A 13,207-nucleotide genomic window follows, 5' to 3' on the forward strand; every position below is an offset into this window, starting at 1 on the left:
ATTCCCGTCAGCACCACGAACAGGACCTACACACAGGCTTATATGCAAGAAGAAAGAGAGTGCGAGATACCGATGAAAGAGTTCAAAAGAACCACTTGGTTGTGAACCCGGAACCGGGTTCTTGACGTCCCGCGGAGTTCTGGCCACTTCCAACCGAGCTACTCGAGCAGTTCGTCGGTTTGCTCACACTCTCGCCATCAATGGAGCGAATCGCTTACGGTCTTTGTGTGTTTCCGCCTGACCTCCCGGATCTCCCGACCGGGACTGCTTGCTGATCGAGCATTTGGCTTCGCATCTCGCCTGTCATCGGATGATTATTTATTCGGAATAATCGTAGGGAAATGGCTTGCTGCGCCGCGCAACTGAAGCGGATGAAATATGTTCGGTGCGTATGATTTATACCTCCCCGCGTGGGGCCTCCGCCTCGGTCCTGGAGTCTTTCCCTCGGCGTGGTCCAACACGGTCCAGCCGGTGCCGATATTTATCCGTATGATCTCTGCCACCGTACAAGCCTTGTGCGCACGGTGCGATCATCTGGATTTTGGGAGATTTTGGAGAACTTCGCCCGGCCAACCGGAGCCCGGGTGCCGAAAGTGGGAAGAACTTGATTAAGCTACCAGGCGCGCTGAAAAGATGTAATTACGGCCTGCCGATGACCGCTCGTGACCGCCTGGCGAAGATCGAGACACCGAGATAGTGGTGGCCCCGTTCGCGGGCGACTTGTTGTGACACGCGGGAGACCTGTTTTTCGGGAGTTTAACAACAACGGTTTTTGTCCCGGCGGCGATGAGTTATGACCAGCGGAAGCCAAACCGGGCGGACAAGATGTGACATGGATATCGATGGAAGATCGATTCTGATCGCGGTTTGTTGAACGCTAGAATGGCCGGTTAGGTGTCAGAGAAGGTGGCGCGTCGTAAGGGCAACATAACACCAGGGAAGTGGGCACACACAGCGGGAACACATTTTTTGTGGGCTGATTAATCGGTAGTGTCTGAAACATCTCCTTACTTCCCTGCTTTTCGTTCCAGTGAGAGAAAGTTGTAACTATAACTGTTGTATATCAACCATAACACGGTTTTGTGTAAAATTTAAATAGGCACACGTGTCAAAGTCTTCCGTATTTCATTTTGAGTTTAATTTAAACAAACTCGAGATGCCAAACTTCAAAGTGTCTTAAAATCTTCACGCATGTTTAACTTCTCATTTTGCAAATTTGCATATTGCATAAGTTAAAGTATTTGATGTTCAATTTAATTTGGGAATTTGGCGGTTAGGGGGTTCCCATGTATTCCTATGCTAAAAAGCGTCGACATGCATCTCTAGCATTGTGGTGCCTAGACTACTCGAGATTTGTTTAATTGCGTTTCCGTTCGGGAGTTTTACATTATCTCATGATAGAGGCTTCATTGCTACATGGCTTCCCCGTTGGACCTTATCGCTGCGACGTGAACCTATGTTTTAATGATTTTTGCTCCCAGCTCGGAAGAGCCATCATTCCTGTAATGGTTCCATCTGCGCTTGAAATGTTTTGACCCAACGAATTAATAGGTCATGCTGTCGTTGGCGCTTAAGGCGTTGACAAGCCATAATCTATCAGGGAGGTTTCGCATAATCTTTCGATGGTGTCTTAATTGGAGGTCGCGTTGTGCAGCTTTCCGGTTCAAGCTTATCGCTATTACTCGACCTCCGATTCCTGTGACTCATTGGACCAACCACCAAGTCCCACTATCATCGCGTATTTTCCGTGTGCGATTGTACAGATCCCTCGAGACGTTGTTGTTATACTAAGACAGAGACAAACCTGGCATTAACGTATCAACATGCGTTTGCAAATCATTCGTACGTAGCAAGACTTTAAATCCATACGATCGAACCAACGCGTGGCTCAATCGTGTTTCAACTCTGAACGGGAGCGCACTCCAAAGGAATTGTTTCGTTGGCAACTTTTCGTCGCATCTCGTTAGCAGCTAAGGTTTTGGTGAGTATATTTTTTGACGACCATTACTAACAAAAAATGCTAACTCACAGAAGTACTTCATCCACAGGTGAAAATAAAGCAGCATGTTTTCGCAAACGATCGTGCTGTTTGCCTTGGTGGCATCGCTCGGTTGTATTGAATCAGCCCAGAATTTGATTAAAGATGGCAAAGCTGCTTCTTCCGACCCTCTGATTACAGCACCACTTGCAAATAAAACGGTATGTTTACGTTTACTCCTGACTAACCTCATCCTCAAGGTCATCCTCAATACACAATTGTACCTGATTTTGCTTTTCACAGACTTGTAACGGAGAGTGTGTCGTACATTATCTATGTAAGAACAACGAAATCGTAGATGATGGAACTAATATTATCGACATTCGTGTCGGTGAAGATCCGGAGGAGGAGTCAGAGTGTCCGCACTACCTTGAGACCTGCTGCGAGAAGAAAGAAGACATCGAGAAGCCACTGTCGGTTCTTACAACACCAACACCTCCAGTGCCATTTCCTGATAAGGCGATTCCGAAATGTGGTTACCGTAACATCAACGGTCTTGGTTTTCGCATTACTGGTAACGTGAACGGTGAATCGGAGTACGGTGAGTTCCCGTGGATGTTGGCGGTACTGCGCGAGGTGCGGGTAGCCGACAGCAGTAATAATATATACGAGTGTGGCGCGTCGCTGATTGCCCCGAACGTGGTCCTGACGGCGGCCCACTGTGTGTACAACAAGCAGAAGGATCAGCTGCTAATCCGTGCTGGCGAGTGGGACACTCAGACGCACAATGAGCTGTATGCGCACCAGGATCGGCGCGTTGCAGAGATCATCACGCACGAACAATTCAACAAAGCTTCGCTGGCTAACGACGTCGCCCTGCTGATCCTGACCGAACCGTTCCTACTGGCCGCGAACGTGCAGCCGATTTGTCTGCCACCGAAGGGATACTCGTTTGATCTGAGCAAGTGTTTCGCTTCCGGCTGGGGCAAGAACATCTTCGGCCAAGAGGGTAAATACCAGGTGATCCTTAAGAAGGTGGAGCTCCCGGTTGTCACCAACAATCAGTGTCAGGGTGCGCTCCGTAGAACCCGACTCGGTAGGCGGTTTCGACTGCATCCGAGCTTCATGTGCGCAGGAGGTGTCGCCGGCCAGGACACGTGCCGTGGAGACGGTGGATCGCCGCTCGTCTGCCCAATTGCTGAAGCGCCGGAGTACTACTATCAGGCCGGTATTGTAGCGTGGGGCATAGGCTGTGGTGAGGAAGGTATCCCCGGCGTGTATGGTAATGTGCAGTACTTCCGCGAATGGATTGACAAAACATTGGTGGATCGAAGTATTCTGACCAGTGACTACGTCTATACACCTTAACCGAAATGACTGTGAGCTGATAAGGTCTTTTTGGAGAGTAGGCATCTTTAAAGGAGCACACAGCATACAGCTCCGCAACAAATTGTAATTAGTGGTAATAAAATGTCTTTCAGAAAGTGATCCTGAAATCCAGGAACTAAAGATACAATTATACATATTGTATTGAATATATCAATTTAAACAAAACGACACTGCTCCAAAACGGTAGAAGATACCGTCGAGAAGGATTAGTTGATTTCAATACCAGAACGACGCTTGGAAGATTATCCACAATAATCCGTACAACGTCCAGCCATCTGAAGTCGGCATGTTAACATCACAGATTAACAATGATTACAATAATCAGAATTGTAATTACACGTAAAAATCTAGGCCTAGAATTCAGAGAAGAAAGGAAGACCATAAGGTTCAACAAATAAAAAGGTTCTTTAATACAGAATGAACAATGATTATTTTAAATTTAGTAGAAAACAACGCGTTACTTCAAAGGCAGGGACATCTACTGGACTTGGATCTTTAACAGATTTCCACATTCCGCTCGAAGTTGACATCTTCTCCCCGATGTTTCCACCCATTTTTAGCGCAGCATCAAACATCACCTTTCTGCGCGCGGCATGTTTTGACCCGACGAATTAATTCGTCACGCTGTCGTCCGACGCTGAAAGAGTGTCATCTCAGCACTCCGGCAAATATTGACACTAACCGGAACGAAACGCCAGCCGGGCGAGTCCTGTTCCAATCGTTTGATGCGTCCGCAACCTATCGCTGCCAATTGTGTGCATTCTTGTCCAACGTTCGGTCTGCCTTTCAAGAGCCCAACAACTGGGAGTGGAAAAAGAACAGATTCATTCGCCTTTTGTCGGCGCAACAGAGCGGCATCCTTTGGAAGGGCCTTCCGTGCCGGGGGAAAAGTCACCACGAGATCGGGATCATTTTTCTTTTCCCTTCCCGAGCAGCGAGTATATTCATCCGGCCGTCACACGCCGGGGCCGCCACAAAGCTTCGACAAATCGGTGCGGGTTGAAACTAATTGTTTCGCCATTGTGCCATCGGATGTCGTTGCCTGCGAGCGGTTTGGAACTTGAAATTCGAATTTGGCTCGCAAGTGCCGCCGAACCATCCGCCGTCCGGCCCGTTGGGAAGGGACATCATCGAGAAGCCGGGACCGCAATTGATAGAGTTCTAGATCCCAAGACGGGAGCTCCTAGTAAGAACCTCGAGAAGCATATGGAAGGAAAATGGGAACAAAATTCTCTGAACCACAAGATCGCCGCTAGAAGTTCCAGTGTTCCGAAATGTCCTATTCACTGTTGTGTGGTTGTTTTTCTTTCGATGTCGCTTTTTCCCTTTTTCCTCTTTCGCTCCGTTGACAAAACCGACGGATCGGTAACGGGTCGAGGATGCCGCTCCGTGCACGAGTTGCTCAGCGGTAGCGGTATCGGTTTAGAAGTCCTTTGAGGACAGTGATTTAGAGCGCACTGCCGAAAGCAAGACGCAAGATGAAATGAAACCGCCCAATAGTGCCACTTCTCGAGAGTTTCTTTTTTTGTCCGTTTCCCTTGCCGACCGGGAGGATATGGCATTCCGGCCGAGATAAGAAAGGACACCGAATCATCATCATTATCGTCGTCCAAATTGACTAATAGGAGCAGCCCGGAGTACGAGTCGTCCTCTGGGGACTTTTTTTTGCTTCCCAAAGGACTCCCGTTGTGCATGTGTTTGGGATTGAAAAATTACATAAAAAATAATTATGAGAAATCTTTCCATTCTCTACGGGGCAAAAGGGAAGCTCCGGAACGACCCAGAAGATGTGTCCTTTGTGTGCAAACGCTACCCGAGAAGCTATCGGTTTGATGGAATAATTGCTTGGCCCGGTACCGACGAAGCCACCGTCGAATCCTTCCATGGTGTCGCTCATCCTTTTTCGAACTCCTTTTGGACATTCCGCCGTGCGATGATGTTATTTGTGTGTTCGTTTTCTTTCCCAGCTCGGCCCCAAATGTCTAGCTTTATCTGCTTGTTATCCTTATTTTATTGTCGCCCGAAATGGCTTTAATAAATTTCGTTTATTTATCCCCTTCGCTTCTCCTTGTCCCGTTTTCAGGAGCGAGAACTTCCTTCCGCTTGTATCCTTTCGGCATTAGAAAACAAGTGAACGCTTCTGATCGGTCCACTTCCGATGGCGATGGTGTTTTTTTTTTTTTTCTCCCGGCAAAGGACATCCGTGCGGAAGAATTCAAACGGATTCGGCTTGTTTGCGGCCGAGTGGGAGTCTAATCATACCGCGTCCCGGAGGGCCGACGGGAAATCGGAGAGCCGGAGTCGATAAATTAACGATTGGAATCAGGATCTAATTAAGGAAAGCAACCGAGCGGTCGCCTGAGCCTGTCGATTGGGTCCGTGGTGAGTGATATTTTTTCGAAGGATTGCTTGCCACCTTACGCAAGGAGGTTTTACGTAATTTCGGTGGGGAAATAGCGTCGGAGAAGTGTTTTTCTTGTCGTTTATTTGAGTTTTTCTTTCTTGGTAGTCTTTTTCGAGATAAATTGGCAGAAGCTGATCGTTGAGATAGAGGTAATTTGAGATAAGATGATTATTTGGAAGTTATGATACTGAACTTCTAACGTGGTTGGTTTGTTTTAGGAAAGGATATATTTCGAGAAACACCGAAGAGTTCTTTCGAAAACCAAATTCGAGGAAATAAAATATAAGTAAGGCGATATCGTACTCCATTAGAATATTCTAACAATAAAATTCGTATTAAATTCTTGATAGGCTAATCATGCATAAGAAGAAAACTCCAATATGAGCTATAAATAAAGCATGCCATAAATCAAATGTTAAAAGAGCTACTCTCTTCCCACCGTCAATTCAATAAACCGATTTTGCTAAGCCTCGTTGAACGCCTTCAACTTCAAGGGATTAGTAACCAAAAATCACCGGCTTCCGCTTCCCAATGAATCGAATGTACGGTAACCTAACCTCAACAAAAGTCATTTAACATAAAACTCACCTGTTCCAAGTCAAATCGTATCGGAAGCGGTACAACGGGTTCAACTATTATAAATCCATCGAGAGCTAAGCTAGGAAGGGGGCCGTGTTGGGATAGGTTTTGGCTTATCCGGAACACTCCCAACTTTCCTCCACTCCTACTCGAAGCAAAGTTTGCGGCTTTATCAAATATGGATGCAATTCTGCAACCACTTTTGCTAAATCGCAAAACTTTTTAACCAACCAACACCCAACTTTCGATGTAATCACACGCTTTGCATTCCCCCCACCCCCCTCCAAATCGGTGTTCCACCTTCCCTTGCGATAGGGATGTGCGTATGCCAGTTAATCTCTCACAGGCTTCGGGCGCAATGGGCGTTTGCTCGTAAATCGATCTCTCCATCGGTGTGTTGCAGAATCAAAATCCGCAAAGCTCCAGCTCGGTCGCTTTTTGCCCCGGCACAACACTTGCATCGGATAAACGGCGAACTGCAGGCAGCATCCCTATCTGCTTCCCATCAGGAGCCCGACCCCGGGGGGCACGTAACGACCCGCTCTCGCACGCAAATCCTCTTCCGGGGATTTAGTTTAGCAGCGAGCCTGTCTTGTATCTGCTTCCGGACTCAACCCAACGGAAGTGGCAGCTTTTCCCCGCGCGTTGCTGCTGCTTTGGTGTGGTACCTCATAAAACATGCATCCATGCAGCGCTCCGGGATCGGACTGCATCATCCTTGGCCGTCTTCGGCTTATGCAACACGTGTAGCACGTCGCTTAACACGCGTGTGTGTGGTGGATTGCATGCATTCGGGCGCATAACCGGCCCTTATACGATACGCCGTCGTTTTCCGCTTTTCCGAGAGGACTTCTACCGCATTGCAACGACCAGCAAGGGACTGACCGTTGTCCCCCTTTACTCCCACTCTCTCCCCACCCCTTCCGATCACCATCCTTTCCAAACCAACGAAGGGAACGTTGTGAATTATCGATTGAGGTTGCGTGTTTTCTTTTCGAATTCGCTTGCCTCTCTGGTCCTATCGATGAGAGTTTTTCTTTTCTGCGTGTGTGTGTGCATTTTCCATTTCGAAACCATACCTGCTGCACTATTTTGTTGTTATTCATCTGCATGGTAGGATGCATTTTTCCATACTTTGTTTTTTATTTCCCCCACCAACATCGCACTTACACTATCGAGACCTGATTTTTCACCTGTTCCGTGTTCAATCTTTTCCCCTCGCTCACCCAGTTCCCCATCGTTACCTACGGGCTGCTTTCGGGACCGGGGAAATTCATTTTCGAGTACGTGCGGGTCGCACGGTTAACCCGGGCGCAAAAAAACTAAAGGGCCGGGAATGATACCGAGCAAGTGAAACCCAAAAAGGAAAAATCCCGCAAACCCCCCCACTCCGTCAAGCGAAAAGGGAACGAACGTAATCGAACATCCGCTGATCACACGAATTGGGTTTTACCACCGGTTGTTTTTTTTATTTCCCTGCTTTGTTTTTACCGATTGGTTGGTTGGTTGGTTGGTTGGGATCAATAAATAAATAAAAACTGCACAGCGGTGCAATAAAATATGTACAACAAATGAACTAATAAATATTAAAAAGGAAGGGAAGCAGCAACAGTGATGTTTGCATTGTGACACGAACGGGAAGGGTGCGCTGGCGGAAGTGGAAGTGTTGCTACGGACCGGATTTTACACATGATTTTCCGGCAACGAAAAAAGCTCGAAGTTGAAAAATTTGCAGAGAGTTGTTATGACAAATATTACAACAGTTACATTTCCCACATGTTCACTAAGAGCTACCACAATGGAAAAAAACGAACCGGAATGAAAAACGCGCTTGTTTTTAAAATAATTTTCATGTAGCAAAACGGAGGTATTTATTTTGAGCAACTTCACAAACAACCCACGATGGATTTCGTTTCAAGCCGTATGCAACCATTTTCTATGCAAATTACACGTCAAGAATTGGAAGCAAATAATAAAACAGTGGAGCAACAATGCCGGGGAAAAATATCTAGGTATCGAAGGGAAGCCCCGTGCACAGAAAAATGGGCTAAAGTAAACAAAGTAGGCAGCCCACGTTGGAATATATGCAAATAGATTCGAATTCGGAAAAAGGTGAACGGAATCAAGTGGAGTCGGTTTGGTTAAAGGTTGAACGAGCCCGAAAGCATAGGCTAGAGCCAGATGTGGGGGGCTTCGGTAGGAAAATGTGCTGAATGTGTTCGAGCCCAGCTCCGTGAGTTCGGGTGAAACGGAAGTGAATAAAGCGAACCGGTGAATCTCCATTATCAGCAAAATTGCACAACATGCTGCCCATCGAAGAGTTCTGTCTTGTTTGCCCTTTCGGACTGACGGTTACCGTTCGGTTGCCATGCTGCATCTTTATGGTTGGCATGCTTTACTTTTCGGAGACACGGACCCATTGCGGATCATGATGGTTCGTTTATGTCGTCGAGAATCGATCCCCCTCCATTCGTAGGGAGTCGTTTTCCGATACAACTTCGTGTCTGCCTGGCGTTGGGGGACAAGCAAAGAAGCACATCCAACACCAGACAAAGAAGCAAACGGCCAATCGATGGACAAATGGGGCTTCGGTTTGTCGGGAAATGCGCCAAAAAGTGAATTGAGTCTGAGTGCGCTCGCAACATGCGAAGCCGCCACCATAAATATCGGAGCGTGAATCATAAAAAAAGGGAACCACCAGGATCGGAAAGCGAGAAGCGTCTCCACGGAAAACGAAGCGTTGGCACGTGAAGCCGATCTGTTACAACCGGCCCGGTCGAAGGCCCGCATATAAGAGACGAGAAATGAAAGAAGAAAGAAAAAAAAATGCTTAGAAATGAATTTGGTAGCATATGAGATCTATAAATAAAATATGCTACGGTCCGTCCTCTTCGGCAATGAAGGAGACGGTAGAAAAAGATATCGACCAGGACGAACGATTCTGGAGATGCTCCACCGGAAATCGTCCGAAGGCTTCGCCCTTCTTGAAGGCGCCATTTGCAAGCTGGATCCTTATGTGACTTCCCCTCCGCCGTAAGGAACTGTCTGTGCCGCAGCACGTGACTCATGATCCTAGAAACAGACGTACCTGATGTTTGTGCGCATACGAAAACGCCGGAGTGCGGAACCGAACAGCGAAAGCAACAAACAGACACAAAATCGGGCGTAGAAAATCCCTGCGTCAACAAAGCGTGATGTTCCGAGCTGCTGGGAGGGAACTGTTGTTTTCGTATTTTTATATTTTACAACAATATGCGAAAGAAAACACAAATCCTCACCCCCTTTTCATTTGGCGGAAGTCGTTTCGCAAAGCGGAAGTTTGCAAACGTAAGGAGCAATGAATTTTTTGGATGAAGCAAGTAAAAACAATCCCCCAAACCCGGACGATGGCTTGAGTTTGGATTGTTTTAAGCTGCTGTGTGGCGTCTTCCGGTAAAGACTTCCCATGATCGATGATGGTGCAGCCCTTTTGTGGGAAGGAATCCTGGAACTATCTTATACAACTGAAATTAGATAAACATTTTCGAGGAACAAATACGGAATGGAAGAGTTCATGCACTCACTTTTAATTAAAATTGAGAACAATTGCCTATCAAAATATATTTGAATTTTAGTTTATTCATATTTGTTTACATTACTTTTTAGTCTTTAGACATTGGTCTCATTTTTTGTATTAGTTTCTATCCTCTACGACAAATTTTTGTGCTGAAATTATTTTACCAACATGTTAATCCACAATATTTAAACTTCACACGTTTTTTCACTTTCATTTGCTTGTATCTTGTTAAATATTTGTTATTTTTTCACAAACCTATCTTTTGATATTATTTTCAAATCCATTTTGATCGGACAATTTTTGTTTCGTTCTTGATTCAATGTTCTATTCATCAACTGTGTTCGTAAGTATGGTATTCAATGTTAACTTTCTATTGTATGTTTTAATTAATTAATTTTCTAAAGGGGATATTCCAAAGTCATATTTACACTTTATTGAATCCGATTGGATTATCACCACTAAAATTGATTGTCGTAATTTCGCATTGCCTAATCACCGTGTTACAAGTGGTGTGTTTAACCTTCCTGGCTTCATAAATTAATTGAACCATGCTTTCCTTCCAGAAATGGCACATCGTTTGCAACGATTTGTATCGTTTGTCGGAAAAAATCATAACTCACTCTAATCGGGAGCAGAACTTTGTGCATTTATTTCAATTGCGTGCACTCGGCTCAATGCGACAGTATTCATTTCCATACCATTAATTCCCTTTCGTCCGACATTCGGTTCCGAATGTGTGTGTGTGTTTTTCTTCTGTAGCAGGGGTTTTCCCCGGTGTCGGACCGTCTCGCAAGGTAGCGGATAAGCCATTACGACCCCTTAATTGATGCGTGTCGAGGCGTCGGGCGAGAGTGTGCGTCCTGTTTGATGGCGACGGAGTAGAAGTTTCCTCCGACCAATTCGGACGATTCGCTTTAATACGATTCGATTAATTTCACTCGTCCGTGCCGTGCGTGGTGTCCGGTCGCTTCCGTGCGTCGATCGATAGTTTCGATTTGGTTTGCGCCCCCCCCCGTTCGTCTTCCACCCGAAATTCCCTCCGGTTACGGGAGGGGTTAGATGTCCGTTTGTTTACCGAAGCGGCGAAAGCAATAAATAAACGCACGATGTGTAATTGCTGTTAATTGCAATCACCTACCACAATCTGTGTCCTTTTTACGATCGCACGGGAAGCGGGGGGCCCCCGGGGGCGGGATGGAACATCTGGACGCCCATTTTCCTGTCCCTCCCATATGTCCCGGAGTTCGCGCTCTGCTTAGGCCCAACTACATAAGTCCGGAGGGGACATCGGGCGACATTGCTTTAGCTTCACCTAAGTCTAAGCCATAAGTTGTGTTCCTTGTTGTCCTCCAAACCCCGATCCCTTTTTGCGAGATTTATCCGAACGGGACGAGCAGGAGAAATTTATCGAAAATTAATCTGCTTCGACAAACACAGGCTGGACGTACAGATAGGTTGCCAAAAATGGATGCTCTTATCTCCAGCTCTGCTTCTCGTTACACGAATGTCATACTAAATTCCTGGAATCATCTCACCGGAAGAAACCCGGACCGTAGCTTCCATTTCCCGTTTTTCGAATGACTTTTGAAGGGCGCCAAGATTTCGATTATTGATAATAGACCTTCCTGGAATTGGTTCCACACGTTGGAAACGGAAAGGTGGAAAACCAACGGAAGGAATGTGCTCCATTTCGCAAGCGATTCGATAAGAGTTAAGTGACCGAGCAAAGACAACGCTTGGGCTCGTGTCCAACATTGCTACGAATTAAGTCCTTCCACTCTGGTTCTCCTTCTTCTGTTTCGAAGGAAGCAAACATTTTCCTTTCGGTGAAAATGTCTCCAGCCGACCGTTAATTCCGGCGATTATTAACTTTAGAGATTGTGTCCGTTTCTTATTTCGAGCCGATTGGAAAATCCCCGGTTCAATGGAACTCCAAGACTCGATAAAGACATTGCAGAGATCCGGCTGTCCGTTGGCTTCTTGAAAGCAAATGAGGCCTTAGTCCGAACTCCAGTTGAGGCTTGTCGGTCCAATTTTCCGCAAAACACACCGGACGGCAAATAGGCCTCGACCTGGGTGAAGCTATAACGTAAACGAGCCTCCAGAGCAATAGATAAATGCCTAACGATTTTCCACTCCTGAGTCTGGAGGTAGATTCTGCAAATAAAATAAATAACTGCAAGCAATCGAACTAACGATAATCGCCTTGAGCTTCCGCTTGGGTGACTTGTACTTTTCACCTTGCAGGTTGGAATCTTCGGCCTTTCGATCGACAGCTCTAATTAGTTAGTGTTAATTGCAAATTAAACCACCTTGGCAGGGTTCCCGGCGATGCAGTGGGGCAAGGAAAGAGGGCAAGTAAGGAAAGAACTTCTTGCAACAAGGGTGTAGATTGTGGTGTAGTGTTTGTTTACGACGTTTAAAGATTATTGAGATTATTGCAGAGCTATATTTTACGTCTTGACTTCTTGTTCTGCCTTCAGAGGCAAGAAAGGATGCTTATTTTGCAGTTCAATATTGCCAGTATCATACACTGATGGTGAATAAATTGTTTTATTGATCTGTGCTGGACGAAATTTGAAGTTTAGGAATTGACAACCATTTCCGTCGTAATCTTTAAAGTTTAATTTCGTTTAAATCATCTCTTGATATTCATTTTGGTTCTTCCTGTTTTTAAATGATATAAAAGAGAATCGTTCCATCTATGGAGTTATTCTAGGGATAAATTCGCACAAGAGCACAGATTTCCTGGTTTTGATGATTCCGGAACAGAGCTACTGCTTTCACAGAATCGCCAAGCATTAAAACATTTTGCAAATGGTTTACCATTTTACGCCGGAAAAATCAAATGGGCTGCATGAATTTTTATGATCCCTTTGCAGTGGAAATCGAGATGGTACAATGGCCAAGCGGTAATGCTTCGAAAGTGGCTAACGAACGGGAGCGATACACTGTGAGGACATTAAAAAGTCTTCTTCGTCCACCTAAACCTTCCTTACATGCGCTCGAGTATTTCATTAGAGTGAAAGTAAGTAAGCTGATCCACGAGTTAGCAGAGGGATCGCCGTCCAACGGTCTCGTTGGCACATTTCCACCCAAGCCAAGGGAAAATAAGACACCAAATTGCATTCCCTTTTCCCCCAGTCGACGAAATAGTCCATTAAAATGAATTCCTCCGGCGGGAGGGAAAGTTTAACGCCCCCCCTCCCAGGTCATCCTCCTATCGCAAATGGTTCGTCCCGCGGGGGAAATTGTACTTGAAAAAATGAGTTGTTCATGGTTTCCAACTCTCCGAACCCAA

At 46.0% G+C, this 13,207-nt stretch overlaps 1 protein-coding gene across 1 annotated transcript; it reads left to right on the forward strand.

Annotated features, from left to right (window-relative positions):
* The first annotated feature begins 2,064 nt into the window (after positions 1 to 2,064).
* LOC131272546 (phenoloxidase-activating factor 2-like) lies at positions 2,065 to 3,346 on the forward strand. The gene is made up of 2 exons (XM_058274307.1): positions 2,065 to 2,199; positions 2,282 to 3,346. Exons 1-2 carry the CDS (start codon positions 2,065 to 2,067, stop codon positions 3,344 to 3,346), a joined length of 1,200 nt encoding a protein of 399 aa, XP_058130290.1.
* The last annotated feature ends 9,861 nt before the right edge of the window (positions 3,347 to 13,207 follow it).

Source organism: Anopheles coustani, chromosome 3 (genome assembly GCF_943734705.1).
Source record: "Anopheles coustani chromosome 3, idAnoCousDA_361_x.2, whole genome shotgun sequence".
Classification (NCBI taxonomy): domain Eukaryota; kingdom Metazoa; phylum Arthropoda; class Insecta; order Diptera; family Culicidae; genus Anopheles; species Anopheles coustani.

Bases quoted from the DNA above. Each gene is read 5' to 3' on its own strand.
- LOC131272546 (XM_058274307.1), top strand. From the start codon at position 2,065: ATGTTTTCGCAAACGATCGTGCTGTTTGCCTTGGTGGCATCGCTCGGT. The intron at 2,200-2,281 runs GTATGTTTACGT...TGCTTTTCACAG, and splicing joins CACCACTTGCAAATAAAACG to ACTTGTAACGGAGAGTGTGT.